Source organism: Dermacentor variabilis, chromosome 10 (assembly GCF_050947875.1).
Source record: "Dermacentor variabilis isolate Ectoservices chromosome 10, ASM5094787v1, whole genome shotgun sequence".
Classification (NCBI taxonomy): Eukaryota; Metazoa; Arthropoda; class Arachnida; order Ixodida; family Ixodidae; genus Dermacentor; species Dermacentor variabilis.
The window spans coordinates 79,994,444-80,022,231 of NC_134577.1; the positions used below are offsets into that span (position 1 = coordinate 79,994,444).

General features: G+C 46.5%; 2 protein-coding genes across 2 annotated transcripts in view; both read left to right on the forward strand.

The window, feature by feature from the left end:
• Positions 1-417: 417 nt before the first annotated feature.
• LOC142560710 (hippocampus abundant transcript 1 protein-like) lies at positions 418-21,122 on the forward strand. The gene is made up of 10 exons (XM_075673000.1): positions 418-1,020; positions 2,458-2,553; positions 6,600-6,662; positions 8,289-8,753; positions 9,708-9,821; positions 12,603-12,674; positions 14,151-14,263; positions 14,397-14,494; positions 15,360-15,523; positions 18,051-21,122. The coding sequence occupies exons 1-10, from the start codon at positions 925-927 to the stop codon at positions 18,318-18,320; spliced, it is 1,551 nt and encodes a 516-aa protein (XP_075529115.1). The 5' UTR covers positions 418-924; the 3' UTR covers positions 18,321-21,122.
• A 2,303-nt stretch (positions 21,123-23,425) lies between these two features.
• LOC142560711 (protein zyg-11 homolog B-like) overlaps positions 23,426-27,788 on the forward strand; it is a 69,081-nt gene continuing 64,718 nt past the window's right edge. Inside the window, exon 1 of the mRNA XM_075673001.1 lies at positions 23,426-23,865. The gene's annotated coding sequence lies outside the window, so the exon portion shown is untranslated. The remainder of the gene's footprint in view (positions 23,866-27,788) is intronic.

Genomic DNA, 27,788 nt, shown 5'->3' on the forward strand with positions numbered 1-27,788 from the left:
TTAGCGGGAGCCATCGCATAGGAGGCGATAGCGGAGCTTTCCAGGGCGACCACTTGGTTTCCTTGTTTTTGCAGCCAAACCATGGCCAAACGCACTGCTCACCACTCGCGATCTTGTAACCCTCCGCCCGCGGAGCAGAATGCGCGTCATTCCGTGACAGCACGACCGAATGTGCTTCGAGCGTCCGTGTAATTGATATCACAATAAAACATGAATGAGTGCGCAATAAAGCAACCAGTATTCCCCGAGCGAAGCTGTTACGCTCGAAAATACTGACTACAATGACTTTCAAAACAATAATTCATAAGAAAGTGAAACCGAAACCACAAATTAGTGCTATTTGAGCGCCAAAAACGATGAAGCGTCCGCTTGTAGAAGCTCAGTTTCGAGACACGTTAGCAGCGCCCCTACGAGACCATTCGTTGCTGTTGGAGTCGGAAACATCGTCGTTGCGGTCGGCCCTCACGTTCACCACCTCAACAGGTGACCACTTTCTCCAAGGGCCCCTCTACCAAAAAAAGAAAAAAGGAAAAGAGAACTCGGATATCATCGGGAACATGTTAGAATTGCATTCAACGAGGCTTGTGTGTTCGCTCGAAAAGTGCGGCAATCGGCAGTCTGTGAACTTGCGGACTCCTTGACCACAGCAACGAGCCATGTCTTCGTCATCGGACCGACGGGAAGATCGCCGAAACTGCCGACTCGAACGAAGCGTTTTAGGCCTAGTGCTCTGAGCCGAAGGGAACCCCCCTAACGCCAGCACCACGCAGCCAACGGCAAGGAAGAGCTGTTTGCGGCGCCCGCGCGCGTCGTCTCGTCTCCGCGTCATAGCGACAAGGACAGCCAGTGGCTTGCCGTTAATTCTTTTTCAAAGTGCGCTCCGCGGCTCCTTGGGGCCCGGCGAATCTCCCGACGGAGTTCCCCATGAACCGAGCGCTCGTCATGCCTGCCAAAGTGTCCCGCAAAGTTGCGACCATGATCATCCGAAGTCGCAAGTCCATCATGAAGGATGGCTTCATCGTAAGTCTGCCGCATGTCTTATCGTTTACCGCCGCTGTGATAACGAACGGTCGTTTTGTTTCCGTTTCGGAATGTCGCGTTTTCATCAGTCTTGCCCTGCGCGCTAGTCGGCCAACGCGTCGTCAGCGGTTTAGTCGACGTATCTGGAGGCGACACCACTCCCATTAGTTTCTTATGCCCCCCTGTCGCTCGGGCAGTTTCCCTTCTCGTTGAATACCATCCGCGTAAGCCTGACCAAGCTACGATTGCGATGGAATCGTCCCTGTGAAGTGGGCTCGAGAATGTCGTGTAGCAACGCTCGATGTTCGTTGAGTACTTTTGGTCGAAATTGTTACAGTCGGGAACTGAATCGACTAGTGTGCTCTTAGAGGTGCGATTCGTGTAGCCCTAAACGTTCGCCAACTTCGCGTTCAATTAGTGTGCCCGCGCTTTTAAGGTTTCTGTTTTCCAGGGTGCAATCCCGGGACTTTGCTTCATGCGTCATGGAGGAGATACTTCCTAGAAAACGCAGTTAAAGGTCTTGCCTTTTCGTAGCAGATGTTAGCCTAGCGTTTACAGCAGCACTGATGGAAGATAGAAAGAAACAAAAAATAATAAGGACGCAGGTGGGCTTAGATCGCAAAGCTGTCTGCTGACGCTTAACGTTGCAGCTGGCAGTTGGTGAGAAAGACGAGGCACTATTTGATGCATTTGCGATCCGGCCAGCGAACAACTATTTTAGGTCATGTCACATGTTGCCCAAGAGCTCATAACAGATTGCGTGCTTCATTCAGCCTGAAAAAATATCGCATTGCAGAACCACATGCCTGCACTGCTGTCTAGATTCTATCCATCATGCGGAAGTGTTTTGAGTCAACACACCAGATAAAAAGGCTAAACGTTAGATGCCTATTCATGCAGCCTACTTGACTGTATGCTGGCAATAGAATTATATTAATAGAGAAATGTTGCTGGCATATATTTGGGTAATGTTTATGTCTACGTTGTATGCCGCTGTTCTCCGCACATTTTCTTTGTGCCTCTGGGCAGTATTCATTGGTTGGTTCTTGAAAAACTATTACATACATCCCAGTGTCTTCATAATTACCTCAACATCAAACATATATGTGGTACAATAAATGTTTTGAACTCTGGTTTTGCCAAGAGCCATAACACTTTGGAATGATCTCTTAGGTAACGTGGTTTCAATTACTAACCGCAAGCTTTTCTGCGATTAATTAAATGCACCTATCTGGACCTTTTAGAAATGTTTAATCATACCTTTTTTTTTTAAATAATAAAACATGCTAGACAGAAAACCCTTGTGAAGCAACATGTCTGTGCACTGGGCTAGCACAAACAGATCTGTACGAGCTGACAGTGTTTGCCTCAGCAAGGTGCAGTCGTACCACAGTTATCCTTTCCTGATTGAAAGCTTTGCACCTGGGTCCTGTGCAGACGTCGGGGTTTGGCGAGCCAAGCGTCTACCACGCAGTAGTGGTCATCTTCCTTGAGTTCTTTGCCTGGGGCCTCCTGACCACACCCATGATCACGGTGAGTTGCATCCGTAATGCCATGATTGGTTCAAGACCTCTGTGTTTCATCGTCTGGGAGCTACCAAAGGATTAAGAGCGTTTTTGAGGCCTCCCCAGCCACAAGATGCCTCTTTGTTGCCCTCCAAGCACCGCAGCCAGCTGTTTCAGTCACCAAACTGCTTTTCCATGGTCTGCTAGCCACACCCTGCACATTTCCAAAACTGTTTCGAACAGCTCCATGAGAAGTACTGAATTTTATTTGAAGCTTGCTACCGCATACAGTAGAATTCAGAAGCAGACTTGCACTCGTTGCTGTCCTCGTGTCCATTGCTAGCTTGTTAGCACAGTCAAAGGTGAGTTGTAGTTTAAGTGAGCTCCTCTCGTGAGAAAAAGTTGCGCAGCAGCGATTTCGCTAAGTGGGCAGGGAACATCACTAGCCTGAACAGGCATAACTCGGGGGGGGGGGGCAAACAGTGCTAATTTCTTTCTATTTGTTCTTGCATGATACCTGTCCATTAAAGGAACACTAAGGAGAAAACTAATTTGAGCTGTATTAATTACACTTCTAAAATGCCAGAAACGCCGCTTGCTGTGAAAGGAGGACTGCTGAATCAGAAAAGGCAGAAAAACTAAAGACGGGTGGCACCGCTGCGTTGGAAATTTCTGCACCAGTTTGCTATGATGTCGTGGATTTTGACGACGCCTACTGTTCCTTTGTTAATTGTTTATTTGTAGAAAGAGACTGCATTATATCATAAAGAAGCCGAAGAATGAACTTGGAACATTTCCCAAATATGAGATAATACCTTGAAATCTGTGACGTCACAATGACACAACGGTGCTTGGGTTTCGGTGCAAAACTTTAAAAAATATGAAAGTTTGGCCTTTATTTTCTTTTCTTGTGATCAAGCTCTTATCGTGAAATAAATGAAAATAAAATTTTGGAAGAATTGCTACTGCTCGTATTCCATTTTGCATTGCAACATGTGTTCTAAAGTGAAAGATCAAAAAAAGTCATTAGTGCATTTTTTTAATTAGCTGCCTGAGCATTGCAATTTGTTGCACGAGCAATGTATACGTCTCCACCTAATCCGCCTGCACAGATTGAGATGTGCAATATGCTCCATGCGATTCACTAAACCTTTGCTTGAAGAGTAAGTCTATTTAATTAGCCGCCCGTACATTGCAATTTATCATGCAAGTAATGTCTGCTTCTTGAGGTAATCCACCTGTACAGACTGAATTTCGCAGTATGCTCCGTATGATTTTTAAAAAGATTGTTCGAAGTAAAAAAAAAAAGAAATCGCATAGTGGTTAAGTGGTCTATGAAAATGTTACTTCAACTTGGATTGGCCAGAGAAATGTATTGCTGGTGGAAAATGAAAACTGAAGTCGCTTTCATGAATTTCGTTTCCAAACTTCAGTGTCAGTACATCATTGTGACTTCACAGGTTCAACAGAGATGTCGAAAGATGGCTGTCCCCCTCATTCTTTGGTGGTCTCATTATGCATAATGAGGGCGTCAACCTTGGCAGCCTTCATGGCACGAATATATACGGTATATGTATAGGTAATATATGTATGTCCAGTTGCCTGCTCCTAATGTCACGTACACGACAGCTGCGGTTGAAAGGATGCTCCATGCCGGCTGCCGTGGTTTTGAGTGGCGCTGGCTAACACACCCAGGGCTAACTTTGTACACATGTACATATAACCAAGATAGTGTACTAAAGTATAGCCATCACCATAGCTTAATGATAGAGTATCGCATGCATAATACGGAAGATGTAGGTTCTGCTCCCACTTATAATATTTAGAAATGCATCGTGTTCACGACTGCGCCACTGCCAAAAATTTATGCTAGCAGTGGAACAGAATGCACCGGATTGCTGCAATACTAGCTCTGGGTTTGTGTGGTGGAGCTCGGCGCCCACTATCCAGCCGCTCTGGCCACTCACTCTTACACTTCTACCGACTGGGCAATCTGCTTGCGTTTACCGAATTTCTGGACAAGCTAAATCTCTCTTATATCTCGTCAAAATCCTCGATGTCATGGCAAAGGGGTGCAAGTCCTTCAGAGCTGTACGGCCGCCCATTGTTCATTTCTGCAAGCTCCGTCTCGTACCAAGGCTTCCTTCACAGTAAGAGTGGCTTTCTCTCTAGTGTTCCTTTGAAATCCCTCTGTAGGGTCCCTCTAATGGGCCGCACAGGCTCCCTGTATGAACGAAAGTGATAGAGAGACTCTGTTGTAACTCTGAATACAATTAGTCGCTTTCAGGTGCCATCGACCAGTGGGCGCACCTGTGGAACCAGGCCACTTTTGTGCTCACGGCCACCAGGCAGGCACCAGGTGCAGCAGCACCCACTGTGCACCAGAACTTTGGTGCACTTGTTGCTCTTAATGCAGTTTTTGATTCTTTCCAGACACTCTTGTGGTAGGTAGACTCCTGCCTTGCCTCTTTAGGGGCATCTCCAAATTAACAGTTACCTTAGAGAAGAAATTCACAGTTATTGCTTCAACAGTGCAGTTTGAACCGCGGTCCCCTAGTGCAATAGCCTGTTACTCTAACCATCAAACCACAGGCGTACGAATGGTGTCACCGAATAGCAACGTTGAAAGACCTTCCCTAATGCGGGCCAATGCTTTGAGATGGTTGACAGGTGCGTCACGTCACACTGCAGCAATATGTGTGTAAAAGCGAGTGTGCACCACTCTTCCCTGTGGCAGCTATCATTTTGGGGTACTTTGTGCATTGCACTGACTTTGGGGTTGTCCCAGCTTACCCAGTCCACTACATTCATTGCCAGCCCACCAGGTACTAGCAACAGAGCGGGATGTAATGTCTCCTTGTCCGAGTGCAACGCATCGGTTGTCGTGTGATTGCCGTTGTCAGCACACGCATGCTCTCACTGTACGCACATTTACTCACCTTGCACACATACTTTGCGCCCTCTGGTAACAATTTAGTATGCGCCCCAAAGGAGGCTAGATCACCAGCTGCCTGCCAAGTGCTTTACACAACATTAATTTCTCTACTGCGTGGGATCTGCAGAACTTTTTGTTTTTGTTTCTGCTCAGCATCAGCATTCTTGGCACGAGTGACATCTTGTTTTCTGGGAGCAGTGTCACAGATGTCGCAGATTGCTCACAATGATTGAATGTGGGCCTTCAGTAGAGTTATTTTTTCTTGCCACCTAGTGTTTGTTTGCCTTGTAAGTAAAAAGTGATTTATTAATTATATGTGTAATCACTGTGTGAAAAATGTGAAGATGCCAATTCCCCCAAGTATTATTATGCGACAGGAAAATTTGTAGTTTTTGCATGTACTAAAAAAATTGGCAGTTTCGCTCGAAGGTCGGAGCACTGACCTGCGGTAGGAGGGTTCAGCGTTGCACTTGGCTTTCTCAGATGGTGTTCCAACCATATGTGGGTCCGATTAATGTGGACGTGACATATGGTGGGTGTGCCAAAAATTCTGGCACCCTTGAAAGCTTGAATGCATCGTGTAGCACCTGTAGTGAGATTGCACAGGCACTACTACACTGCCCGTAAAGATCTACACCAGTAAAATTACATCACTTTCAGGTTTGAACACTCATATTTTTTTGCACATTTAATATTTAACTCTGAGGAGATTTATGACAAAAGGCGTGCTTGTGAATGTTATGTTTCGTGACATTTGTTTGTGGGCTGCCATTTTCAAAATTCTGATGAATAGCTTGGTCAAGAATCTAAGACTGGGTATAAGGAACGTTAGTGATTGAATAATATAGCAATATAGCCTGCATATATGGCATGGATAAGCATATAGCCTACATGTAGCTAAATATATGCATTGCCCCATGGCAACACAGTCAGCAAAGATTCACTTAGAATGTCCATATAATTGCTATTGCAATAAAATATTTGTTGCACACAGCTGTATTCACCCCACCCCCCACACGCCTCCTCCTCTTTCTGTGAAAAATTGTGTTGTGATAAACTGAAATGCTGACAGTATCACTTGTAGGATACTTTTGAAATCAAAATTATTCCCATTTCATTTATTTTTCTTTCTTTTCCAGGTCTTAAATGAAACATTCCCAAATCACACCTTCCTTATGAATGGCCTCATTATGGGAATCAAGGTGAGTTCTTGCACAAGCCCCCCCCCCCCCCCACTCTCTCTCAATGTCTCTCTTAAAGCTTCATTCTGGCATTAAAAGCGAAGCTGAGCTTGAAATTACGAACTTCTCTTGCATAGGCATTGTGTACAACTGACCATTGCCGTGGCACTTGTCTCATTCTCGATCTTATTGCTATCATGAATGGCTGGTGGGCAGTTATGTAACGAGGGTCTTGAATCCAGCAACATTGATGCCTTCAGGTATCATGTGCGGGTTTATTTACCAGTTGCCTTCACCCAAAAAGATCACGTACACATGATGCCTGTGGCAGAAAGGATGTTCCACATCTCCTGCTAGGGTTTGTAGGTGGTGGCACTGGCAAACACTCCCAAGGTTAGTTCTAGTAGCAACACACAAATACCCAAGAAAGTGGATGGGGAAACGGGGCTGCGGTAGCTCTGTTGGCTGGAGCGTGGGATCGTTGCCCACCTGCAGCAAGTTGTTTTTTCCATCCACTTTCCTTGCCATTATTTTATCATATCTTTGCATTCAGTCAGTAAGTACAAGTAATTTCCCCTATGTTGTCCTTGGTGTCTATGTTTGTTGGCTTCTCATGATGTGGTGGGCAGTTAGAAGCTTCGTGAATATACAGGCCTGGTTTTGTGCAACTAAAAGGCAGACAAGTTGATGCAGATGTGAAATTGTCAGGTTATTCTCTTTCTGTTGCTTTTGTTTTGTGTGTGTTATTTTATGCTGCGGAAGTAAGCTGTGGGCCCCATTGTTTTTCATCATGGAGGCCTCGCCAAGATCTCTTAACCCTTTGAGTGCCGGGTGTTGTTCCTGGTGCTTCTTCCTGTCACATGCCAGTAGATTGTTTCCAAGAGGATTCAAGTTCAACTTACGTTGAAGTAGCATGTTAGCTGACCTAAATTAAATTTAAATTGTATTTGTTGCTCGTACTTCTATGACAGCTTCACAAAATTTCTTGATCATAATACGTAGTAAAACAAAAATTATTATAATGATATTAATTAGGTTATAGTATATCAGAAATATGTCGAATGTTTCTTTTTTCTTTTCTTTTAATGAACGGTGTCCTGCAAATAACAGTTCAAGTGGAGTTCTTGGAATTTAGGCATTACTCAAGAACCGCATGTGCTTTTTGCGCGCTGATGAGCCATGTCAGAATTTGAGAGACATGCGCCGTCCAAGCAACACTACCTCATGAACCTTTCTGTACAAATAAAAGCTGTCATGACATTTCACGTTGACCGAGTTGTATACAGATGTCATGACCAGTACACGGGACTTCATGATGGCATATTATTTAAAAGAAGGCAGGGAGTGAGCCGAAATTGTTGCACAACTTAACTGAGGCACGACGTGGAGTGTGTACAAATACCTGAACGAGATAACTCGGACACGGCACTTATGAGAAATTAACGTCGAAAATATTAACAAGACGCGGCACTGCACTGGCAAAACTGCGAGCTAGGCAAGATGACGGGAATCCTTAAGAGCATGCGTGCCTATCCTAACACCTTGGCCGGTTTGTGACACCCAGTGACAGCACTTCGGTCTAAACCGGTTTAGCATTTCTCTGTAGTGTCCCTCTAACCGGCGCGGCACCACGTCTTCCATTTGCAGGGCTTCCTGTCGTTCCTAAGCGCTCCCCTGGTGGGGGCCCTGTCGGACGTCTGGGGCCGCAAGTTCTTCCTGCTGGTCACGGTGTTCTTCACGTGCGCGCCCATCCCGCTGATGCGCATCAACACCTGGTGGTACTTTGCCATGATCTCCATGTCGGGCGTGTTTGCGGTCACCTTCTCGGTGGTGTTCGCCTACGTGGCAGACGTGACGGACGAGCAGGACCGCAGTGCGGCCTACGGTCTCGTCTCGGCCACGTTCGCCGCCAGTCTGGTGACGAGCCCCGCACTGGGCGCCTACCTGGCGCGGCAGTATTCGGACGCCCTGGTGGCTGCCCTGGCGTCGGCCATCGCGCTGCTGGACGTGCTCTTCATCCTGGTCGCGGTGCCAGAGAGCCTGCCGGAGAAGCTCCGACCCGTGGGTTCGTGGAGCTCGCCCATCTCGTGGGAACAGGCTGACCCCTTCTCGGTGAGCGAATGCCTGTGGTAACGATGTGGCCCAGCTGTGCCCAGAGGCTTTCTTTTTTTTTTTTTTCATGCACCCTAAGGGCTACGGTGTCTCAATCTTGCCGTTTTTATGTTTTCCAAAATTTCGTTGTGGCCGGATTCTAGTATAGTTGGTGCTTGGGACTGAAGGGCCAACTGTTTCTTGTTGGAATTTGCCAAATCTTTTTGAAATCATTCTGAAATCAGTTGTTGGGCTTTGATGTTACTTTAGTAAGGGAATTTCTGCTGCCAAACGGGTAAAATGTGAAATGATGGAGCATATAGAGAAGATTGATTTTTCTAGACAGCCTGAATGTACAAATAGTTTGTGAATAGGGTTTTTGCAAAACCCTTGTGTCTATTAAAACAATTTAATGAAAAATGTGAAATCGTAATGTATCATATTTGTCTGCTTCAAATGTTTGAACCTGCAGATCACAGAATGCACAGAATGCAGAATGCAGATCACAAAACTGCATTACCTTTTTTAATGCAGTATCATGGATGTGTAATTCTCATGCTTTGATATTTTAAACTTTATCAATTTCCAGCAGTATGTTTAAAAAGGACCCCTAAATCTAAATTGTGCTTCCAACAGTCGGTGAAATTCTTTCTCTCATAAGTGCAACCATTTTCATTCACATCATCTTAGTGATATGTAGTCTAGGAAGAGCACTTCTGCATTTCACATTTATTTGAATAGGGAAATCGGTCTCGGGCTCACAGCTAAAGTGTCCTCCAATAGATTGTGCAGTTAGTAAATCGAGCAGATGCCATGGTGTTAGCACTTCTGTGGCCATTTGCTTGCCACTCGTTTCTCGCACTTCTTTTGTAGGCAAGGCAAACAAGTCCACTTGTTGTTGAAGCTTTTCAACGTAACGTTCCATCCGTCCTTGAAGATGTGAGCTCACTACCCTCATATTGTGTTGCCACGCAGGCGCTGCGCAAGGTAGGCAAGGACCCAATGATCCTGATGCTCTGCGTCACCGTGTTCCTGTCGTACCTGCCCGAGGCTGGCCAGTACTCCTGCTTTTTCGTCTACCTGCGCCTGGTCAGTGTCCCGGCATTTAGTTGCCATTCGTTTGTGTGTGGCGTTTGTTCTCATCTACGTGGTTCAGTGTTGGAACGTTTCCCGATCAGTTCGTGCCATTTTGGCCGAAATCGGGCCACGCAGTTGTCAACCTTACCATTTTTCTACACTTGGGTTTCATACGTGCCAACTTTCGAAATTTATCGTACAGTGCCCAATTTTTAGAGCCTGTGTACAATTGATGTACAGACACCAATAACTTCACAGTTTTTCCTTCACCAATCTGGGGTAACACTTCTACCGAAGGAATAAAAGTAGAGTCACTGAACGATTGATTGTCCGGACCCATCGATCGTACGCACGTACCCACCCATGCAGCAGGAACACCAATGTGTGTATAAAACCAGTGTATAACGACAACAGAAATTTTGGCAGATGTTAAGTGATTATTTCATGAATGCACTTCACATTGCTCTTATTTATGGACAATCGCTGTTTGTAGCCTATATAGCTTAGCGCTCCTATGGGGTCGATAGCAGTTTTTCCCTTTCTTCATAAACATCTAGCAGACCATTGTAACCGCAACTGTAAAAGCAGAGTGTCTGTCGGCAACGTCTCCACAGAACGAAGCCGGCGAACATTAAATAAGCAGGAAACTTCTTGAGTAACCAAATGATATTCAGTACATGTCATTAGATCTTGGTACTTTTTGGCTGCGACCAGATTAAGTTTTAAGGTTGGCAGGTCTGAAAAGAAAAAATAAACGAGAATAGTGCTAGCAACCTGTCTGAAATAGCAGTTTGAAACTACTGTGTGCTGTTAGCCACTTGGCAACGAGTCACCGACCACTCCTGCACTCTGCCAACCCCGCCAACTCTTGCACTCGCGTGTGCTTTTTGCACATGTGGGGCATCTACCGTTAGGGAAAAGCCTGGGGAATTTCCAGGGAATTTGTCATTTCTGAAAAATTAATTTTAGAAAATGGGTAATATTCACCCTACTTGCATTGAACGAGGAAAATTGTTGCCCACTGTTTCACTCAAAGAACAGTGAGTCCACTACAAAGAGCATGCAGACGGCAGTCCCGAAGCCAAGGACGGCAACGGGAACCCTCGTGTGGTTAAACAGTGGAAATGCCAAAGCTAGTGGTATGCAAGAAGGAAACGAAGTTTTCAGCTTAACCTACGTAATCCTGTAATAGTGATCTTTTTTGTTCTTTTTTTTGCAAGAGCAAGCGTGACCAGGTGGTTGTAATAATCGGGAAACGCATGATTCCGTCAACTCTCATAGTGCATTCCACCTGATTTACCTGCTTACTGGTAGTAGTTGTAAAAAATTATGGGCTGGCATAGTTACCTGGCATGCCACCATTTATCCAGTAGTAGTAAACACGATTTTATCCTTGCACCTGAACCGCCTCTGGCATAGACTTGCCAGGGAATTTCGAATAAGCTAATTCTGAGAAAACCTGGAAAAGTTCAGGAATTTGAGAATGTCAAAGTTGTCATACCCTAACTCAACCTGTTGCGTCTTGGTCGAAGGTCAAACGTGAACAGCAGAGCGTGTGGTCGTGGCTTGCGGCATAGCTCGCGGTACATGGAGGATGCTTTGATATGTACTGCCCTGTCTTAACATGTCTAGTACCCCAGTTACACGGGGCACTTTCGAATGGGATTGAGCCCAACTGGGATAAAATTTCTCAATGGTAATTGGCTCCCTTCTGCAGCTTGCACAATTTAGCCAATCAAAATTAATAAATTCAATCCTGATCTTGCCCATGTGACACCAGTGTAACTACAGCCGCTATAAATTGGTCGCATACACACTCAAGGGGATTATTGTCTTGTGGCAATCATGTTTGATAATGGTGTATTTCGTTTTCCATTCTGCTCAGCCTTTGTTGTTCTCTCGGACAAAGCCGTGCCGTTATCATCACCAGAATTGGCCACTCGCCACAATGAACGGTAGAAATCGAAAATGGAATGAACCATTACAAAATACGGCCTCTGCTCTTATGTTCTCCACGGCTGCTCAGTTTTCTATATTTTGCAAGTGTTCTGGTGGAGCACCGCAAGTCTCTTACCTTTTACTTTTGCAAGGCTTTAGCTGGATGCCAGTGTAAAAAAATGTTTCTATATTGTCATGTATAATCGACTAGCATTATAAGAAATTAAAGGCTTACACGAAATGTTAAGACCTGTTGCACCGCTTGTGGCCACACAACAATGGCAAAGGTGGATTAGCTTTGATAGCTGCATTTGATGAAGTAGTTTTCTTCCCGACAAAGACATGGCAGAAAGCAATCTTTTGGGTTCCTTCGCATTGTACTAGAGCTTTTGCACTGGCTTCGGCTTACTCAGTGACAATTCGCCACAACACCACTACTACCCCTGTCGTCATGGGTTATCGGCTGTGAGGACTGACAATGGTTACAACAGAGTGACAGATATAACAAAGCTATTTCCACTCCCAATTCAACTTTCTTCTAGAGAGAATTTGCTGTACATTCTTCTTTGTGCGAAACTCTGCTTTGGTTCACAACCAGTGGGGTTTGGAAAGAATCATGGAAAGTCATGGAAAGAATCAAGTTAGTGAACCGAGGTACGCACCGTATGTACTAAGTCCAAGCACACAGTCGGAAGATTTCAGGTCAATTGCTCCAGATTGACCACCGTCTATTTATTGCCTATTAGTTCACTACACGGCTTGCACCATGCAATTAGACCTTTGATTTATGTGTGTCAGGAGTGCTTGCCTCTTCTTTGTTTGAAAAAAATAACCTGCTTCTGCACTCACCAACAGGTGATGGGATTCTCGGCGGAGGAAGTTGCACTATTCATCGCCGTTGTGGGTCTCCTCTCAGTCATTGCACAGGTGGGTTGCCAGCGCCATTGTTCTTGACCAACATCTTTGAAATGACCTGCAGTCATGTCGAACTCACCTAAATGCATAGTGGCATCTTTGACTCCTAATGACTCAATCTTTAACTACTGTATTTATTCGAATACAAGCCAACCTTCTTTTCCCTGAAAATGTTGCCCAAAATGAGCCACCGACCTATATGTGTGACCAAAGCATCTCAACCTATATTTGTGAACAGAGCCAGCAAAAGTAGCGAGCTAACGCAGTTACTCCGTCACGCCTCCAGCGTATAGCCAGTCTGGAGGTTATCCAGACTGCCTTTAAGAAATGCTGCATATCCGATGTACTCAACAGCACCGAGAACGACGTCGTTTTGGATGCTGAAAGCGCCCGTGATGCATCCAGTGAGGAACAACTCTATTGGCGGTTCCGACATAGATGCAATTTGTGGCATCAACTGGTGAGGTTTAGTAGCCAGGCTTACAGTAAATAAGTGTGGTCATGTGAATTTTCTAGTTTTTGTAAAAAGTAGAGGTCGACCTATATTCGAGTTATTACTATTTCTTTATCTCTCGGCGAGTCCAATATGTCGGGGTTGACCTACATTCGTGTCCAACCCATTCTTGAGTAAGTGCGGTACTCTTGATGCGTTGTGAAATGCTGCAACATGAGCGGACTTCCACCAATCACTTTAATGGATCGGTAGCAGAGTGCAGATTGCATCATTGCTTTATGTGCGATAATCACACAGTGTCGTAGTACCGCGTCGAGGGCCGCCGAATGGAAATATGTTTTTCTTGCTGTGAAAGCATGCATCAACGCCATGGAAGAAGATGATGCGGCAGGTGTTACAGCGATGAAGAACACACCAATACGTGCGGGCTGCGCCGAAACAGGCATGCTGCACTACAACACACCCACAGTGAGCGCTGCCATGAGGGAAGCTCCTATTTACAACGTGCTTATGCGTGACATATCTTAAAGTGAAACATGGCAAAACCAACGACAAACATAGGATGTACTTCTATGAATAGATTGCCAGATCTGTCTAAATGTATCTGTGAAGATAGTTGATGGGAAACGGCACATGTATTTTTAGCCAGAGCCTAACAAAGCAGCCCCTCTTACTGGGAGAAGAGGCTTGGTAGGCCAAAACAGATGCAAAAACAACATGGATGGTTGCCAACACGGCCTTGAAATTCGCGGACTAGTTTGTCGCGGATTTTGAGGGGGGGGGGGGTCTAGTTAATTCTTCTAGTAAAGATGGACTAGTAAATGGTACTCTGAAGGAGCCAAAGAGTGGATTGAGCAAGTTTCAAGAACTTTCAGTCAGCCACAGTGGTTCAAATAAATAAAAAAAAAAAAAAACTTGCCTGGAATGTGAAAGGTTGGAGGGATGATTGTTTGTGGTGTCCAGAAAGTAGTGTGCTCGTGCATGGTGTGTGTGCGAGGCGTTTTCACACGGATTTGTTATTTCCCTGTGCACAGACAATGGTGCTGACACTGCTGATGAAGACAGTGGGCAGCAAGCACACAATCATGGTGGGGCTGCTCTTCGAGATGCTGCAGCTCGTGTGGTACGGATTCGGCTCGCAGCGCTGGTGAGTACCGCAAACCCTGTTTCATTGAGTTTTCTTGCAATGTTGCCTCGGAGGGAAATCTGGTGTCGCCGTCCGTGCGAGTTCGGTGGTACGTTGCCTGACTGCCCCCGCCGTTGTGCTTCTCTCGTCCCAGGATGATGTGGTCGGCGGGCGGCCTTGCTGCAGTGGCAAGCATCTCCTATCCGGCCATCAGTTCCTTTGTGTCAACGCATGCGGAGGCGGACAAGCAGGGTGCGTGATGTATCTCGGTGCAAACTTCGTCAGCCCAGCCGACATTTACGTATTTGGACACTCGAAAAGCGGCACAATACAAAATTGCAACCATAGATAGCAAGCTATCGATGGGAATAGACACGGACAGGAAAGTGTTAATCAATTACTTTTTGCTAATTGTTCAGTTACTCTCGTTGGGCAGTAATTGGTAACTGTGATCAATTACATTTTTGAAACTAATTGTAATTGGTTACTTTTTCTCTCTAACATGTGCAAGTCTGGTTATAACGGAAGTCACATTTGACTCAAAAACACTTGTGTTATATCCTGTGCTCCATTTCATACACATCAGGCAACACTACGCAAGCAAGTAAGGCTTCTCTAACTGATCGCATTTGTGAACAAAAAATAGTGTTCAAAATGCTAAACATAGGTATAGATATGCATAATCTAATTCGACGTAACATAAAGCCTCATATTTTCATTTCGCGATACATGATGTTCATATTACACGAAAGGCGTAGCAGATCGTAACCTCTTCGCCACTGCACGAGCATCTCGTGGTCACCGTCAGCCATTGTCATCGGTCAGTCGCTTTCAGGAATGCTATCACTTTCTTGAGATTTTCTGTGACCGAGCACCACGCACATTGCCGTCTGCAAGGAACATCGTTCCTATCATTGCGCCGACACAACGCTGTTGCCCATAGGTGCCGACGCATCTGTCACTGATTCACGCAAAATATTGCAAAAGTGATAGTAGTGCCTCCGTAAGTGATTGTCCGGTAATAGGCTTTGGCCCTGGCTTGCGCCTGTCCAAGAAACCTCGTCGCTTCTGCTTATGGCATTCACCTCTGGTGTTGTGCTGTGCTGCTTGCGTGCAGGCCTGGTGCAAGGCATGATCACGGGCATGCGTGGCCTCTGCAACGGCCTCGGGCCTGCCATGTTTGGCTTCATCTTCTACCTCTTCCACGTGGATCTGAACGAGGCGCCGCCCATGACTGCCCCGACCCTCTCCAATGGATCTGCAGTGCCCAATGAACTCAGGGTGAGTGGCATTCCTGTGGAAGACGGCAAGACCTTAAAGAACACTGGTTCCTTTGGCTTAGCATCAACGTACGGGGACATGCGTTTTTTATTCTAGCTCTCCAAATGGGAAGGGGGTGGCCTGAAACATAACCGTAGAGCTTGACGAGCAATACACGCTTCACGGATGGAGCATGCAGCTGTGAGCATTTCAGCCAATTTTGTACAGTGTAATCTGGTTAATTCGAGCTCGAAGAGGACCGGAAATTCATTAGAATAAAGTGGGAGTTCGAACTAACGAGAGCTTTTTTTAAGCATAACACCTGATCATTTGTGCGGTACAGCACGCAAAACCTGAACCGTCACTGGGCTTGCATTGAAAAAGCTTTATCTTTCACCAGTTTTCGACATGTGACTGGAAGACGGAGGAGGCCTAGGTTCTGTATGAAGTCTAAGTGCGATCAGATAGCTAGTGCCTCGTGGGTGTTAGCTGTAGGTGTGAGGGAAAACGTGCAAGGGTGAGCAGAGAAGGATGGTGGCGTGACGCGTGTCATACTCCTGCATTGCCGATGTTGGAGATGACGTGATCTAGCGTGCCTTAGGAGGGGGGCATAGGCAAGCGCAGCGTAGTGTGATCAGGCGAGCGCTAGGTGGAGGGGTGGGAGCGAAGGCGAGTGGGCTTGCTCTGGTTCGGTCTCGGCTTTCCGTGCGTCTCTCCTCGTCGTTTTTACGGCGCGCAAAATTACGGTAGCTAGCGACCCATCGAAACTTTGCCTTTGGCTCGTGCTTGTCTGAAAAGCGGTGCATGGGAAGGAGTGATCTTGTTCGAAATAGCCGTTGCGTAGCTTTGGGAGTTAAAATTCATGGAAGTTTTTCTCGATTCATATATACGTAGGACTTAGCTGGGACCAACACAGCAGTTTGAATTATCCGTCACTTTGAATTGGTAGATTTTGAATTATCGGGATTTCCCTGTATTTACTACGTGTGGCACCGGGACCTGACACGGCACATAAAGATAGCGCCCCCTCTCTTTTGAAGAGTGGGTTCCTCCTTGCCACTCTTGTGACTACCACCCGCAACAGTGGCTGAGTGGCTATGGTGTTCTGAGGATGAGGTCGCAGGTTAAATATTTGGCCACAGCTGCTGCATTCTGATTGGGCTTCAGAACACAAAAAAGCTTGTGCGTGTAGGTTTGGAAGTATGGTAAAGAGCCCAAGCAGAGCAGCTACCTGTCCATCACAAAAAAGAGAGAGAGAGAGAGAATGCAGCATAGCCCGCTTATAATGCAAGTCGCCGAAGTTTCCAACTTCCACACTTTAAGCGGTACCGCACTACCGGGTACAAGGACATTAAGCAATATTTAAAAATAGCCGTATTAAATTAGAAGTACGGTTCCTTCGGAGACACGCCATCAGTGGTGGTGACCGCAGAGTGACAGGTGATACGGGGTAATTAGTCACTAATTAACAAAAATACCTTCATCAACTTTGAAACTATTGCTCTCAGTGAGCTCATCGTAATTCAGGAATCGAAGCGAGCTCTCCGTACAAGCTACATCAACTTCTGGATCTGGAAAAACGCTATTACCCGTGGAACTGCGGCACGACGAATTTCGGCTATCAGAGAGTGCGTGAAGCCGAAAGTGGGAGGCTGCCCACTGTGAGCGCACAGTCATGCCCCTCGAGGCAACATTGTGCTTACGTCCCCTAGCAGCGGGCAGCCAGCGCGCTGCGACAGCAAGGAGCATGAAGCTGCTGCGTGCTGGCTGCCCGCTAGTGGGTGACACAAGAATGTCGCCTCGAGAAGTGTGGCTTTGAACTCGTGCAGCCTACCATTTCAAGAGTGACAATGTGCAAGTGTTCGGTGCGGACCGGGCACTGCTGACAAGCGGTGGGAGCATCGGGCTTCTCTGTCGCCTGGGCAACCATGCACACCTGCTGAACCAGCATGCTGGCGACGCATATTTTTTTCCCTCCTTTCTTTGTCCGTTTGCTTGCTGCACATGACCTCCTCCTCCTGTGCACCACCCTCATCGCCTTCCCCTCAGCCGGCGCACCTTGTGGAGAAGCACGCTGGCTGCCTCTTCTCCGAGATTTTCCGGCAGCCACATTATAACCTGTATTGTGTCTCGTGTGGCTTCACTATAAGTGATACGCGCATACATTGAGTTCTGTGGGAAAATAAACAGGAGTCAGAAAAAACGTTATATCCGGTTCTGTGCTATAATATGTTGCATTATAAGTAGTCTGAGCTGTAGTTGCAGAGTTACGGTAGTGATGCACTGTTATGAAGCATGCTGCGCTAAGTGCAGAACATTCGCGCTGCTGAGAGGGCCATTGCATTATTGCTCCACAAAGAAAGCTGATGACAGAAAGTGTGGGATCTGGAACCTTGCTGGAATGGCGAAACCCCCTCCACGTTTTTCTCAAGAGCATCACTGCGGCCACGGCTTGCGCGTCGCAGCTCATATTGAACACTGTAGCATGCATCTCGCAGAGAATTCTTGGCCCTAACCAGCTGTTGTACTTTTCTTCCTTTCCTCGCAGTTTGTACCTGGACCACCTTTTGTTTTCGGTGCCCTGCTGGTAATGCTGGCGTTGCTGGTGGCGGCATTCATCCCCGACAACTCGGGACCAGTCGCCGCGTCAATGTCCACTTCAACTACCAGTGGCTCGTCGCGAAGTGTGGGCAGCTCGCGGGCAACACATCAGTCTGTCCGTGTGGGGGGCTTGGAGCTCTTCCACCACGACGTTGTTCACAAGCGCGGGGGTGACTGCGGAACGTTGCCGCTGATGCACGACACGGACCCGTTATAGTCGGCCTGCTCATGCCGCTGCTCGAAAGCGTCGCGTTCCATGTCACCGCTGCAGGGGCCAAATGATGTCGCCGAACTGTGACCAGCAAGGGCTGCGGGCTCGGTGGTTGTGACGGTCACCGGCTTGGTTTGGGACCACTGTTTCGTCACGCTTGCACTGTCGGAGTTGCACTCGTGTTGCTTGCGCCCCCGTCGCCCACAGTTGTCCGTTTTCTGGAATGTCTGAGCAAGACGCTGTTGTGGCAAGCGCCACAGCTGTTCTGACCGTTGCTGCTGCGGTGTTCTGTTTGCCTCCGGTGCGGAAGTCCCGTCTCATCACACGACGGGTGGCACTGTGCCCGTAGCAATGATGGAGACCGCAAGGTCATTGGTCCCTTGACCTTGTCCATGTATGATGCAGCTGGGTTGAACGGCAAGACTGTGTGCAGTAAGCGAAAAAAATCCTCGTCGCACCGCTACTACACCATCGTGACTATCACTTGTCTTTATGCCATGGCTGGCATGTCTGTGACAGGCTTTATTGCATTGCCTCATGCTGTCTCCGGCACTGTGAAGCATTGAAATACCATGCAAGACAGTGCGCTACAAATGATACGGTTGTTGCTTTGTTATTGCGGTGTTCGACCATTTCTGAGACCTTGGGAATGCTAGCTGAGCAGCCTCCTGTTTGTCGTCGCGTCAGCAGCGTCACGACCACGGAAAGTGTGCAACTCCGCCGGGCACTTAGCCCCCACTGAACTGGCCATTGATATCGGCGGCGAGCGCGTCATTTTGGAAGATTGCCTTGGTGACATAACCATGCTTTTGTGCAAGAGTGGTTGTGTGTGTCTGTAGCGGTGTGTAGTAGGCTTGTCCACTGCCCAGCCCTGGTGCCACAATTCTGACCTCTGCGCATCGCCTCCAGCGAGGAGGAGAGCTGCGGCACTTATATAAGATGTTGCATTTTGGGACGCTGATTAAAACCCAACCATGTTACTGATTTTCTGAACTGAAGGAGCGTCGCCAGACACCTTAGCTGACTTCGTGTCGATGGAGTACTGCTAGAAATTTCTATTGACAATATCATTTTCGACATCTGTCTTCCTTGTTTTAACCTCACCATCGTCAGCTCATGTTTTCAGCTGTTCTAGCAAGAATAAAGAAAGCTAGCTGTCACATGCTTTCTATTCTTTCCAGTTCTATTTTTCCATTTCTATCTAAGTGGGTATCATTGCGCAGAAGAACAAACTGTTACAAACTTCTAAACTGTGAAGGACATTTGTGGATTGTGTTTGTTGGATGTTTAGTGAGGTTACGATATCAGTGGAGGGTGTGATGTTTGTTGGGAACGCAAACAGTATTGCTATCTTCTCTCCACTTTTTTTTCTGCTGCAGATGTTATAAAATAGTCGTTCCTTCATGCTTTTTGTTGTCTGTCGTGTTAATTATGCAATGTGCAAAGAGTTTTCCTGTGGCATTCTACGCTTCGCAGTTTCAAGTTACGTGCTATCTTGTCCCCGGATAATGTAAGCGGTGTCGGTTTCCTTTTGGGCGGTCCTTAACCTTTACAAGAAGTGTGAGTGGGAAGGAAATCAGCCTTTTATGTTGCACACTGGCAAGAGCCACATTTCGGCTGTCTCAACTGGTGTCAGTTAATGTTGTTATTGAAATGTATGTCTATCTATAGCTTGATTATTATTTTTTTTTTTTGTCAGGTGGCATTGCTACCCAGATAAACCAACTCTGTTGTGTGGCAACTGCATTCGCTAGTCAAGATAGAGGGGTGCATCATGAGACTGCAGCAAAATGTTTTCGTGTGGTCATTGCCTTCTGCAACTGACGCTTGTTGTTTTTTCTTCTTTCTTTCTTTTTCTCTATCTCTGTCATGCAGTTGTCACACTCGTCCTCAATTTTGCCTCATGCCTACATTACGCCGTGTTGCACTTAGAAGGGTGTCACTTGTTCCCAGTGACGAACACTTGACTGCGGCAAGTTAGTGCAGACAGTGTGGCCGAGAATACCCGAGCGCGAAGTTTCGTCCCGCTGTCTCTCACCATATTTGTAACTTTCCGTTGGTACCACCTGTACAAAGTTTGGCGAAGCCACTGCCTGTGCTTTCGGTGGTCAAACCGTTGTCTGCGCAAGAGAAAGTGTGCCACGCGACGTGCTAGTTGCCACGCTGCACTCGTTCGTATAAAACATCGCTCTCGACTTTACAATACAGGTGTGACGGGCTCTCAGACCCTGTCCACCTATGAAATTTGTCGAATTGGCCGCGACTACAGTGTGCCGAGGATTTGGCGACCCCATGCGTCGTCTTTAGACAAACCACCCACCGTACGCCCCGTTTTCGAAAGTGGGGTGCTGAAGGAGCCCAGTTTCTTTTTTTTTTTCTCTCTCTCTTTCAAGGCTGGCTACTGCCATTTCTGTGGACTTGAACAATGCCAATGCTGCAAAACTTGACTGTTGTTTCACGGCTCAGGGGCATTTTGTTTTCTTGTTTTTCACTGTACAGTAGCTTGTGTCGCAACGGCAACCAGCTGTGTGTTTTGTATTGCGTCTGCTACGAGCACGTCTGCCTTGCGAGCTGTGTGGCATTGGTGATTGGAAGTGAAACCAAAGACATGAAAAACACAGTTTAGGTTTGAATGCTGTAGTGCTTTGGTGCCCTTTGAATTGTGCACACTGTACTGGTCTGCTGGCTTCCATGTTTCTTCTTCTGATCTGTCAGGTAGGCACTTGTCACCTTGGCCATTAAAGATTATAGCATGGCTGTATGCACCGAATGTACAGGACTCTAATAAAAGAATAATTTGCCAGTGGATTGCACCGCTGTCATGGTGAAGTTGCTGTTTCAAGAAATGTAAGAGAAGGGCTAAGCTATTACGTAGTGTGATTGTAAAAAAGTGTATTTATTTGTTTATTGAGGCAAATGCGGTACTGTATATCTCTCTAGTCGGTTGACCTTGAGCGAAAATACATCAATGACATGAAAGGTACAAAAAGGCTACAAACCTTCACCTTTCGGTGGGAGTTGAACCCACGACCTTTGGTGTTAATGAAGGCGACATTAATTCAGACAAAGTTGATTCAGATAGAGATAAGGCACTCAAACCCAATGCCATAGGTAGGAGTCAAACCCTTTGGAATTAAGAGGGAAGACTGCAAATTAAGGGTGATGTGTACGTCATGCGTCTGTCTTTAATGCATCGGCACATGGGCTTTCGCCTTCAAGTCGTCTTGGGGATAACATAATAAGAGACCCTGTGAATTTATCAAAATGCCTTACAGGCCCGAAAAATAGGGCATTGGGTAAGGGAAGCTTCAAAATTTTACATAGGGAGCATACAATTGTGCAAAGCATTATAGAACACTGTGTATAATAATGGAATGAAGAATCAAGTTTACGCCAAGTTGAAAAACCTTGGGGCAAGAGAGAGAAGAAATGCAGACAAGAAGCAAGGTAAACAAGAAGTTGAAGGAATAAATAGGTGTTTATGTTGTGATTACATTTTCTTTTTTAGCTTCAGCTTCCAGGATATCTGTAAGCTTGTTCCGCAAGTGGATGACACGTGGAAACTCAGGTATGAGTTAAAAGCGTCTGTTTAATTACCATAGATGCGCGTGAAAGAAAGATGAGTGACGTGAATGGAGAGACTTGCAAAGTTATTGGTGAGGACCTTGGTCCGTGAATGTACCCGTGAAACAGTGATAAAAATGCTACGTCACAATGAATGTTTAAAGAAGGAATTGATAAATTGTTTTTAACTTGCATTATGCTTGTGTTATAGTTGTAATATTGTGAGATGAATCGAGTGGCTCTATTCTGAACTGATAGTGGTTAAATAAATCTAATGAGGGGATCATATATACTGAAGAAACAAATTCAACCTTAGGGCGAACAAATGTTAGATATGCTAATGTGTGTACATTAGTCAGCGTCTTATGCAGATTCCGTCGTAAATAGCCCAAAGACCAGAGTTCTCGCAGATGTTGATATGTGTATCCCAGGAAAGGTTTGATGTCGGATTACAGCTAGATATTTGAGTGAAGTGTGCTATATACACTGAGTTGTTATAAATACAGTACAAAAAGTTTGCATTGAAATTATTGCGATTGAAAGACATTACGTTCATTCGGATTAAGCGAGATTAGCCGTGTGCTACACGAACTGCTTATAAGGTCGAGGTCATTTTTAATATTTACGTGGTCGTCAGTGTACTAGTAATCACTCGGTATATTATACAATCGTCAGCAAAAATACGCACATGAGAAGATATTCGGTAAGTCAGTAATACATATCCTAAAAAAGTTGGGTGAAAAATTGACCGGAATTCCACTGGGGCGCTGGTAAGACTGGGTAAATACAGTCATATACGAGTTGTTTAATCAAGTCTTCCTTCCAATAATTCAACAGTGATGGGGCTGTCGGAAATGATCGAATTATCTGGCAGTTGTAATGGAGAGCAAACACACCGCTGCCTTATTTGGGGCTATTTATCTTGATCCGGGCGCGCCCACAAATTTTTAACGCGCATCCGTTTTTTATTGGTTCCATGTATGTTTGTCCAAATTAACGCACCCAGTTTATCAGAAAATGCGCTTGAGTTCTCGTAAAAGTAGGGAAGATGCGAATTAAAGCGATTTCATTGGGATTTCTATGACTACAGAGGCCTACATAGTAATGTACATAGTACAGAGGCGTACAGGGAGTAATGAAACAAGTATGAAAGTTTTTTGTTTCTTTTTAATATAAAAGAAAAGGTTGGGCATGATCCTAGTGCATGACTTGAAGCCCGTCGTTGAGAAGTGTTCATAACAGTTTCCAGGCACACAAAATGCGGATACTAGTAATTTCTGCAGCGTCACCCAGAAAACCGAAACAACTCCCGAAGAGAACAAGTTTAGCAGACGCCCATGAGCGGTGTGTTGCCGCATTACTGTCAGGCAAGTATGAACGTGACGAAGAGAACTATGAAAGAGCATTACGCGACAAAATTGAAGTGAATGATAGTCGACCCCAACACGTTATGTCGTGGTTTCACCAGCGCCTGGTTTTACTCGTTTCACCCACCAAGTGAGCCAATATGTGGCGACCCTAGCGGCACATTTCGTAAAACGTTTTTCATTCACTCTCGTCGGGCCTAGTAAGCCAGGGGGAGAAGGTTTCGGTTTTGTGGTGTTTTTATCGCGGTACCTTCGCGACCCCGTGTGAAAACTCCGCAGGCTCGCTGGCTGGGCTCCAGGAAGAAAGCCGACGAAGAACCAACGTGCGTCCGCATCAGCAGCGCTCTTTTCTTCTTCTTTCTTTTTCAATCCGGCCAGACAGCCGACGACGATCGGCTTCGCACGAAGCCCAGCCGCCCCGTAGGACACTCGCTGGACAGCGCGGCGACTCACGACACAACAGCCACCGCTCGAGACGTCGCGATCGTCGTCTCCCGAGACTCGGAAGAGCATCTGTCGACTTCAGCTACGCTATGAGGGACACTCGGCTACCAGAGCGTCGGTTGTTCTCGCCACCAGCGCAGCGAAACCACTGAGCGGTCGGTCCGCGAGGAAGGAAGGTACGAGCTTCTCGGCGTCTTTTTACACAGGGACCGATCTGAAACTGCTTGCGGGCTTTGTGGTCGCTTGTGCAGAACGTTGCAGACGGCTCCGGTCCCTGATCCCGCGTTTCAGTCGCTCCCCTACGACTTGTGTTCCGAAACGCGCTCACCGCCGTCTCGCATGTCATCGGTTCTGGCCGCTGCGAGGTCACGATCGCCCCCCTTATTTTTTTTACCCTGCGCCCATGCGCTGTTAATTCGGTCCACATTTCACCACGTTCTTGCTTCTCTTTCGGGAACGGGGGGGTGAAAGAGTCGCGCAGCACGGTTCTTTTTTTTTTTTTTTTTCGTTCGTGCAGGTGTTTGCTTCTGTCTTATATATCCGCGCTGGCTTGACGCGACAAGTCGGTGGCGTGGAGAAGGAATGTATGATGTTACTACGCGTATGGTTGATAAAAGCTCACGGCTAAAGTGTAGCACGGCACCGCGTTATTGCTTTTGCGCCCTCAGTGCCTTGAAATCGCCCGATATCCGCTTCAGCTGGGTGATACAGCTGCGCGATAAGTAATTTTAATTATGCGAGGTTAAAAAACCCTCTTTCAGATGGCATTGTGACTTGAAATGTCAGCCTCTCTCTTCTGACTTTACGTACGTTACTGACGATCAGTTCGCCGTCGTACCTTGCATGCGCGTGTGAGCTTTGCATAATGCCTTTGAGCGTGAAATGTTGCGAAGTTTATGTGGACAGACGTTGATGACGGCTCGCCGATAGCTTTACAGCGCGCAGTATGGTACGTATAGGCCATCGGCACGTACTCGCGAGGTCTGGCGAAAAACGGCAACGTGCCGCGCTCTTGATCTGGTTGCTGCTTTCCCTTTTGAAGGTCGACACCTCCCGATGCCGTCTGGTGCAGAACTAGCGCTGAACATTGTCGAACGCTCTCGAAAGGCGAGCAAGGCCGCAGTTTCACGTTCGCGGCCGCCGCGGTCTTGCCTTTGTATGGCGCACCGCGGGGCGATCGAGTGTTTGTTGTCGCGTGCGCCACGTGACTCAACGTACGATTTTGTAACGACGAAGCCCACAAAGGTCCGGGTCCGGCTCTCACGTTGCGGCGGTATGTGTGTTCGCTGCAGGGTAGGCAGGTTGGAATATAGAGCTCAAAAGGATCGGCTGCCTGCATGTCCCGTCTGCACTGCGCGGAATACCGGTCGTTCCGGCGAACGAGTTGCGTTACGTCGCGTGAACTTAACCGAAAGTGATCGACCGGGCCATATTCTCTTTCCACTGGCGGAAGAGAGCACCGTGAATGCATCGCAAAAAGCTTGAAGCAGAAACTCTTTTAGGCTTTTCTGAAGGAGCTTTCATTTTATTACAAAAATGGCCAAGCAACTGTTTGTAACATATGCCAGTGTAATTAGTAAATAAACGGTGTCAAGGGAAAACATTTTGCAGCTGTTCGTGCCTGAAAGCGGCCATGGCTCTTGGAGTACAACAGCTGTTGGAGGAAGGCTCATTATGCCGTGAGGACAGCTACATGTACTTAACCAGGCTAGGCGTGGTAATGTCAAGTGGTGTGGCTAGTTGATGCGTAAAGTTTTCTGCAATCGTTACAGAGCAGTTAGTTGATGATGGTGATCAATGTACATCCTGTCTTGTAGGTGTCTCGAATTTATTCTTGTAGCATAACCGCACCACTCCCAAAAAGATCCACAAGTTGGAGGTAAACTTGTCAAAGGAGAGGTTGCCATAGGCAACCAATAGCAACATTTTCCTTCATAAGTCCAGCTGTACTTCTTGGGGTCTTGCAGTACTCGTCTACAGTCATTCTTATAGATACAGTGCTTTCAGTCTATGGTCAATTTGCCTTTTTTGTTACTGCCAGCGTTGTCACCTTGCTTGTTTTCTACCAGCACTTCTGGTCAATCCCTGCACAGTGCCAGCTGGCACTTTGACCAACACCACCTAGCCTAGTTGGTGTTAATGTGACACACACACAGCATGTCATTGGCCGGTTTTCCGATTTTTCCTAAATTAGCACATAAGGAGGCTGCATCGCAAGTGCTAGCATTCATATACTTAGCAGACAACTGAATTGTTGCAAATGAGTTTATTCCTGATTCTTAAAGCTTTTCCTAATTTCTTGAATCAACATGCGTTTAATTGTCATCTTGACTTCCGCGTACATATTTCTATGTTGTTTGTAGGCTATAACATATGCTTTATGAGCAAATTATTTTAAATGAAAACATCATGAAGGTTTTAAAAGTGTACCAAATTTTATATGCACTCTTAAAAAAGTTGCACCCTTTAGGGTGTATATTTTTCCCACAACAATAAGCGTCATGTGCCTTGCTTGCGTTTCCTTTCTTGAAAACGCTGCGCTCGCTACTTTCCTGTCGAGAATGCTATGCCACATTGATAATGCTCGCGCTGTTCGTGACTTGGAAGTACTGGGCTCGCGGCGTTAAAGGAAATGTGGGCAAGACAGATGACGATTATTGTCGTGGGTCAAGATATCTCCCAAAAGGTTCAAATTTTTTTAAGAGTGTAAAGTATTTTGATCGGGCTGTGTTCGTAGTTGACATATCTCCACTTTATTTCAGTTTTGTTTTGTGTTTTAGCATGCAGCACGTTACACAAAATACACAAACCGCAACCCCCTTCTCGGTGCCATTTCATTTTTTTTTCTAGGCACAGGTGGCAACCCTACAATTGGTTATTTGGCAGTCTTGGTTAATTCACTCTAGAGTTCATGGGATGCACCTGTGTACACTTTTGTCTAAATGTCGTTTACCTGTTGTCATGAGGTTTGTGCTTTTTGAGCCCACCCCGGGCCTGCTGGACGGCCCATAGTCTGCAGACAAGGACACACAACTATGGGCCATCCAGCAGGCCCGGGGTGCGCTAAAAAAGCACAAAACTCTTGACCCACTACAAACGGGCTCAACTGGGGTAGTGCAGAGTAAGGTATAACCGCGGGCCGACGCTTGGCCAGCGTCACGAGGTATTAAACCGTCGTTTGCCAGCACTTTATTAAAGTTATCCCTATCCTATCCTACCTGGTGGGCATGGACTAGGGTGACAAGAGACAATTGGCAGGGCCTGGACATTCCGGCAGTGCCCTCTAATAGAGCACAGCTGCGCACAGGATACCGATGGACCAATCTATGTTCCCTGGCACCACCTAAATCTGCCTACGCTCAAAAATGGCCCTGCTTAGCAGATTAGTTTCATCAACTTAGCCCCTGCAAGTTTCATCCACGGTTGGCCCAAAAGTGCAGGCTAGGTGAAGACAGAAGTAAAGACACCTGGACAAGTGCTAACTTGAAACTAACATTACTCCAGACGGAAATTACTTTTTAACCACCAAGACAAAACAACACATCAAAGCAAGACAAGCCATGGCACGTGTGGGCTCAAAACACCAAAACAGAGCAGTGTCGTCTTTACCTTCCTTGTGCTGTTAGGCCAGCCATGCATTTCATATGAACTTGCCCAACTTGCTCGTGTAAGTTTTATCCAGTGATCGTGTTGTTCACTCCTTTAGTCTAGTGCATTGCTTTGTCACTTGAACTGTGCAGATTGATAGCACAGTTTACTTTGCTCACTAGTGCACGGTGTAAGAGTGAGACATGCATTGTGGCCTACAGGGAGGCGGCCTGTTGTATCACAGCCTAGAAAGGAGCAATGTGCCAAGCACCTGCAGTGTTAGCATAATTGTCTGCACACACACGGAAAAAAAGCGCAACCCCACAAGGCCACATAGACATAATTCCTCAGCGATCAAGATACTAGGATAAAGTGAGGACGCACAAGAACTAAAACAGGCTTATCAGATTATGAAAAAAAAGAAAGTGCCTGTGCGAGAGACACCTCAATATCGCTGCACAACTCTGAGATATCCTTCCTGGATTGTGCTGCTGCCTAAAATGTGTACCTT